This window comes from Brachypodium distachyon, chromosome 1, assembly GCF_000005505.3.
Source record: "Brachypodium distachyon strain Bd21 chromosome 1, Brachypodium_distachyon_v3.0, whole genome shotgun sequence".
NCBI classification, from domain to species: Eukaryota; Viridiplantae; Streptophyta; class Magnoliopsida; order Poales; family Poaceae; genus Brachypodium; species Brachypodium distachyon.
In genome coordinates, this window is record NC_016131.3 from 53,823,785 (window position 1) to 53,830,176 (window position 6,392).

Sequence of the window (6,392 nt, forward strand, 5' to 3'; positions counted from 1 at the left end):
TTGATGTTCATTACATAGTAAATGCTTCCTCGGCATATGACCAATAGCCAAAGCCAGCTGCCGAACCTGCCACGTCACCCTGCCGTTCTACTACTCTTGTATACTTCCGGTAACTGCCGTTCAACGATCTCCCCAACAGCCAAGGGCCTCTCGCCACGTCACCAAATATCTTGTCGTAAAACCGTGCGAATTAAACGGGCGCATTTATTTACTTTTAATCCACTCCGGATAAACATGACCAGTACTTCAGCCATCACGCGCCACCGTTCAGCTCGCAGCCGGCATATATCCGGAGCATATACCCCTCGCGCCCACTGACATCCGGGGCCCACCTCGCAAACCGCTCCTTACAGCTGTCCCTCACCGACAGGTAGGCCTGCGTGCCGTGCCCCACAGGTCAGCCGCACCGACACCTTCCTGCCCACCCGCCTCCAAAAACGACTCGTCCCCTCCCCCCTTCGGGCTCGTGTCTTTCCTCGTTCCCGTCTTCCATTTCTGCGAAGAAAAATAAGATCGAAGGAAAAAAGGGAAAAGGAAAAGGGGAGAGAGAGGGAGGGAGAGGAAGGTGCTGCGCCCTAGCAATGGCGGGGTGGTACGAGGAGGCGGCGGGGATGCTGCTGCGGCGGCCGGCGGTGGCGGAGATGGCGGTGGACGTGCTGCTGTGCGCGGTGCCGATCTGGGCGGCCGTCATGATCGGCCTCCTCATCGGCTGGGCGTGGCGCCCGCGCTGGACGGGGCTGCTCTTCCTCGGCTTCCGCAGCCGCCTCAGGATCCCCCTCTACATGCCCCCAGGGCTCGGCGCGCGCCGCCTCTGGCTCGCCTGCACCGCGCTCTCCGCCTTCTCCGTCGCGCCGCAGCTGCTCTCCTCCGCCTTCCGCCGCCACGGGAAGAACCAGCACAAGGACGCCTCGCACGAAGAGACGGACGCCCGCGGGGACGCTGGCGCTTGCGCCGACGGCAGGTCAGACCGTGCTACTCCAATTCTTTCTATGCCATGGCTTCGGAATTTATTTGCGGCGCCGGAAATTGCGCGGCATCATTTTAGTTGTCAATTGTCTTGGTTGCAATTTGTTTGGACCGTCTACACTTACACGTTACTACTTAAATGGTAGTGAGATATTATTGCAAGTCAACCAACGGCCAATATCGATGCTGGGTTCAGAGCTTTGATAGTTATTTTGAAATTTAATTGTTAGCTGAATCGATTAAGGAAGTGCTAAACAGTTTAAGATTAGTTCATGCCATGGTTTTGGAGTTTGGAGGCAGGAGCGGAAATGCGCGGCATCATTTAGTTGTCAATTGTCTTGGTTGCAATTTATTTGGACCGTCTACACTTACAGATTACTTGAATGGAAGTGAGATATTATTGCAAGTCAACCAACAGCCAATACTTATGCTGGGTTATGAGCTTTGTTAGTTTTTTAATTGTGAACTTGAATATTAGCTGAATTGATTAAGGAAGTGGTAAACAGCGTAAGATTAGTCCAACCATGTGTTTTTATTTCGAATTGGCAAGGTGATGATGGAAATCCGTAGTTGGGTGTGTGAAACCGGTCTTTTGAGTTCAGATTGCACAATGCAAGATGTGCAACTTTCCTGCCTATTCGTCTGCAGCATTTAGACCGAGCCAAATGCTCATATCCTAGCCACCACCTGGAGGGTGGAGTCCTGTATGTTGTCCGTGAGAGCGAGGTAGACAATGTCCACACTCTTGCCATTAGAGATGGCAGCATTACGTGCACAGCTTGCTCTGATCCACTATGCCGAGCGCGTGATAAGCGATGACAAGATCATCTATGCAAACCCCTTTCTACTAGAGATGAAGTTCATCAATACAAAAAAATAATATGAGTCATCGCCTCCTAAAAAGAGCGAACAATACTTATCCAACAACCATGACACAAAGCACGCATGTGACGTCGAACAAAAGTGTCGAAACGATCTTTTATCCTTTCAAGCTAGATGGAAAACTGGTTTATATACTTTTTTTTGTGACAAAACTGGTTTATATACTTTACGTGTAACATGCCCTCGCTTTACATGAAACATGCGCTCTTTATTGTTAGATGTTGCTAGTGTTCAGGCGTGTTATTATGGTTTTCGTCTACTTAACTTTGCAGGTTTCTCCTGCTTAATCAATAAGTTGAGGTAATCAGCCTTCTTTTTCGAAACAAAGGGATTTTTCTGGACTGGACCTTGGTTAGAAGCCATTGGATAGAGATGCCCCCCTTGAGATACACATGTATTAGGTAGCTGAGATTTTAATTAGGAATAAAAGTAGAGTAGACTTAAGTTAAGGGACACCTTTTAATTTGGAAAAAATGAGTACGAATAAGTAATTGCAGTTAGTAAGGTTATACATGTAGTTGACCCCTTGTGTTCATTGGTCATTGCAGTAACAAATAGCTAAAACTTACTGAGGTAAAATGTATTGACCGTGATAAATGATTCGGAGCTTGTGAATTGTGACAAGAAAAATTAACATTGATTGGGTTTAATTGTAACAACTAAAACTAAACTAATTTTGACTTAACATGTTTTTTCGGACTGATCATGATGAGTTTCTCTAGTTTATATTTTAGTAGAGGCATGCAAACATAGGCAAATAGTGCTTTTGAGTTATAAATGCACCCAAAGCCCCTTCGCGTTGATTTTAATGTACCTTTTTGCTGTGAGCTCTTCTGTTAAGTACTTTATTTTTGTATAAATAGCAGGTCATTTTTTATGGGCAAGCATGACATTGTCACCGAGAAGGACCTAGAACATCTTGTTCAACTTTTAGATAATAAGGAGAGTGGGGATACAACATGGCAACATTTGATGGAGCGTACCACTTCCAACATGACGTACAAGGCATGGCGGCATGAGCCTGAGGTTTGTTTTGCCAGACAAATTTAGAAAGAGAAACATACTAAGAATATAGTGTATTGCATAAAGATTGAGGGGTAAATAAGAGGTAGTATTAGGAGTAATTCAAAGATGCACCCTAGAGCGTGTGCTCCTGGGTGATTTTTTTCCAAATGTCAAAAATTCCACAAAATAGTGTAGGAGTATACATATGCATGTCCGAGTCCTTTGTGTGGTTGTACAATTTCGTGGACAAATAGACTAGTTTTACGCCCTGTGAATTTTTTTCTCAGGGCGCAAAAATGTTATTTTTTCTATGAAAATTTACGAGCACACAGAAGTCATGAACATTTATATGTATAAACTTTTTCAGAATTTTTGACAGTTTTAAGCATTGTTTTTTATGAATTTACTGTTCACCCCAGGAGCAATTGCATGCTCGGTGGAGCCCATTTTACGTACGTAATATTAGCTCTGTTGAGATTTGTAATATAAGCTTCTGAATTGAAAGAAGAATTTTGAACTCAAATAAAAATCCAAAGGACTCGATTATCAGTGCTTAAAGTAGAGTTGTGTCTCTATGCTCCATGGTGATATTATCATGTCATTGCTTGTTAGAGTATACAATTGTCCATTTTATTATTTTCTGTTAGATTTGTGCATGTTTGTGCCCTCCTTTTGAAATTACCTGATCGGAAAAATTTAACTTCCAGAAAAATAGCTACCATGGCTAAACTTTGAACATCTTGTCATTTAGTTGTTCATATGCAATGCTCAAATTTATTCATATTTTCCTGTTAGGTGGGACCTATAATGCATTGCAGCCAAACCATTTTCGAGGATGCTACTCCTGAACTGGTTAGGGATTTCTTCTGGGACGATGATTTTCGTCTGAAGTGGGATCCCATGCTCGTGTACTTCAAAACTTTGGATGAGTTCCCTCAGAATGGAACCACCATTATTCACTGGATAAAAAAGGTTTGACCAGTTGTGCCTCCTATACTTTGATTGTTGAGTTTCAAAATTCCAACATCTTGTTTGTTGTGCAGTTCCCTTTCTTCTGCAGTGACCGTGAATACATTTTTGGGCGGCGTATATGGGAATCTGGAAAGGCTTACTTTTGTGTCACAAAGGTATTTGTAGAAAAACCCTTTCTACATATATACTTCCATTAATGCCATCTTACAAACAAGTATCATAGGTCAAATGCTCTTCTGGCCCTTTCTGCATTTCGTCATATAGACATATACATATTGGTTTCTACTTCCTACTAGTTATTTGTCAGCTATAAATTTGCACCCATTATGTGAAACTTGTACTGCCTTTGCCTACCACCGTTCTTTTGAAGAGTCTCTCCACCATTTTATTGAATAAATAGAAGTATTCTTTCTGTACTTTCAGCTCTTTGACCTTAGAAAGTTCACGTTAGCAGGTCAGCACTTTTCTCATTGACCTAGACTCAATTGATTCCTTTCCCAAGGATGAACATATTGTCTTGTTTTTTATTTCCTTTGAATAGTTTGCCTCTGTAACACAGTACTCATCTGTGCTGTTAATATTGATACTCCGTAGTTGCATTATTCCATTTAAGCCATTTTATGATCTGCTAGGTGCTAGCCTGACCATTTTATATATGTTCTAGCAATGTTTGTGTCGCATACTTGCAAAGGCTCTTCTTTTCATAAGTGGTTGATCAGAGCAACTGGTGTCAACCAAAATCGCATAGCTTGCTCTTAATATTTGCAGCCTTCTCTCTAGTTAAGGGCAAAGAATACTCGCATGTAGCTTCGCACGTAGCTTGCAGTTTAATCAAACTCTAGATCTAAGCTGACAGAACTGGGCGCCTTGCTTGCCATGCTTGCATAATTGTCATAAGCTTTACGGGTTTTTTAATATCAATGGCATACAGTCTATAGAAACTTTTTACTTTTGTACTATGTCAAAGGATATACATTGATTGTGGCTTCAGAGCGCTAAGCAACTTCCATTTGCAGGGAGTTCCTTATCCATCTTTGCCCAAGAAGGAAAAACCAAGGCGTGTGGAGTTGTACTTCTCTAGTTGGCGTATTAGACCTGGTAACCATTGTTCTTATTACTAGCATTTCACCTTTCATTGCACTTGCTCTGAGCATTCCAGGTTTTCAGTCAATCAGGGATGCAAATATTTGGAACTTTGACATTTTGTTCCTGTTCTGTATGCTAAACTGCAGTTCAATCGCCCAAGCAAGATGGCCAGCAACACACCGCATGTGAAGTAACTCTGGTTCACTACGAGGACATGGGCATACCCAAGGATGTTGCTAAGGTCGGCGTTCGTCACGGCATGTGGGGTGCTGTTAAAAAGCTGCAGTCCGGATTTAGAGCATATCAGCAAATGAGAGATACAGAAAACATCCTGTCACGCAGTGCCATCATGGCTCGGGTGACCACCAAGACATCCATTGCCGGTTCCGACAGCCCCTTGGATCAAGGGCTCTCCAGCACAGAAAAAGCCAGCAACAAGGATGGCGACTCCAGTGCAGTCCAGCAGGGTTTTGACTGGAAATGGGTGGTGATCGGTGGTGCGGTGGCTGCAGTCTGCGTGCTAAACACCGGCATTGTTGGGAAAGCCCTGCTACTCGGAGCTGCAAGAAGGCAGGCAAAGAAGTAAAGAGCACTTTCCAGCTTCCGCCGGGGAAGAGCATCAGGGCCACAGACAGGCATGTGAAAAGCCGCAATGACGCCATCCCACTGGCAGGAAGAAGGGAAGAGGGGAAGCGGATACCGCTCTACAGGAGGCAGATAATTAGTGTGCCTGATATTGGACCTTGTTTCATCGCGAATGTGTGTGCTACCATAACCGATTCTGTGGTATCAGGAATCGCTAGATGATCGATGTATCTGAGGATCTATGAGTTTTATCCAAAGTTTTTTGGTGATGAACTGATTTCAAGTGCATATTTTTGTGATTAATTGTGTTAACTGCAAAAAAATTGATTAATTGTAAGCACGGGCGGGCCAACAAGCATAAGGTAGAAATAAAATGGAACATAAAGAGATACAAAAATATTTATTTGTAATTTTTGTGATTATTTTTTATAGCAACGTATTGTCTTTTATGAAAAAAAATGAAAAATTATCTGTAGAAACGTTTTAGAAGTTGTGCACATTTTTTATATACATTAATATTTTTCAGAGCCCAATTTTGTTTACAATAAATATATATTGAAATAAACTCTATAATGCAATTCAAATTTTAATAAGATAAAACATCACATTTTAAATTTATAACTAAAAAACATAGGAAAAATAACTGAGCCTTTATTCCCTCGCCGGACCAATTGCCCCTCTCCGAATTATTGGTGTACGTTGTTGGCTTCGCTCCCCATCAAAAGATGAGATCTCTCTGTGGACAACTTGATTTTGCAGTCAAATATGTAAACCAAAAACTGAAGAAAATGCCATACAAGAGAAGATTGCTTTCTTATACCTCCTGCAACTCATATTAAGTGACTCAAATTTATCTAAACATGGACACATATATACACTAAAATAGGCACTTAACA

General features: G+C 42.4%; 1 protein-coding gene across 2 annotated transcripts; it reads left to right on the forward strand.

Annotated features, from left to right (window-relative positions):
- The first annotated feature begins 465 nt into the window (after nucleotides 1–465).
- On the forward strand, nucleotides 466–5,795 carry LOC100828419. 2 transcript variants are annotated; one of them, XM_003557416.4, is made up of 6 exons: nucleotides 466–961; nucleotides 2,715–2,874; nucleotides 3,649–3,825; nucleotides 3,897–3,980; nucleotides 4,842–4,923; nucleotides 5,058–5,795. In XM_003557416.4, the coding sequence occupies exons 1-6, from the start codon at nucleotides 582–584 to the stop codon at nucleotides 5,495–5,497; spliced, it is 1,323 nt and encodes a 440-aa protein (XP_003557464.1). In that variant the 5' UTR covers nucleotides 466–581; the 3' UTR covers nucleotides 5,498–5,795. The 2 variants fall into 2 exon arrangements, with proteins under 2 accessions (XP_003557464.1, XP_010228266.1); XM_010229964.3 differs by having other exon boundaries at nucleotides 469–961; nucleotides 2,712–2,874.
- Nucleotides 5,796–6,392: the final 597 nt, after the last annotated feature.

Bases quoted from the DNA above. Each gene is read 5' to 3' on its own strand.
- LOC100828419 (XM_010229964.3), top strand. From the start codon at position 582: ATGGCGGGGTGGTACGAGGAGGCGGCGGGGATGCTGCTGCGGCGGCCG. The intron at 962-2,711 runs GTCAGACCGTGC...TTGTATAAATAG, and splicing joins GGCGCTTGCGCCGACGGCAG to CAGGTCATTTTTTATGGGCA. The intron at 4,924-5,057 runs GTAACCATTGTT...GCTAAACTGCAG, and splicing joins TAGTTGGCGTATTAGACCTG to TTCAATCGCCCAAGCAAGAT.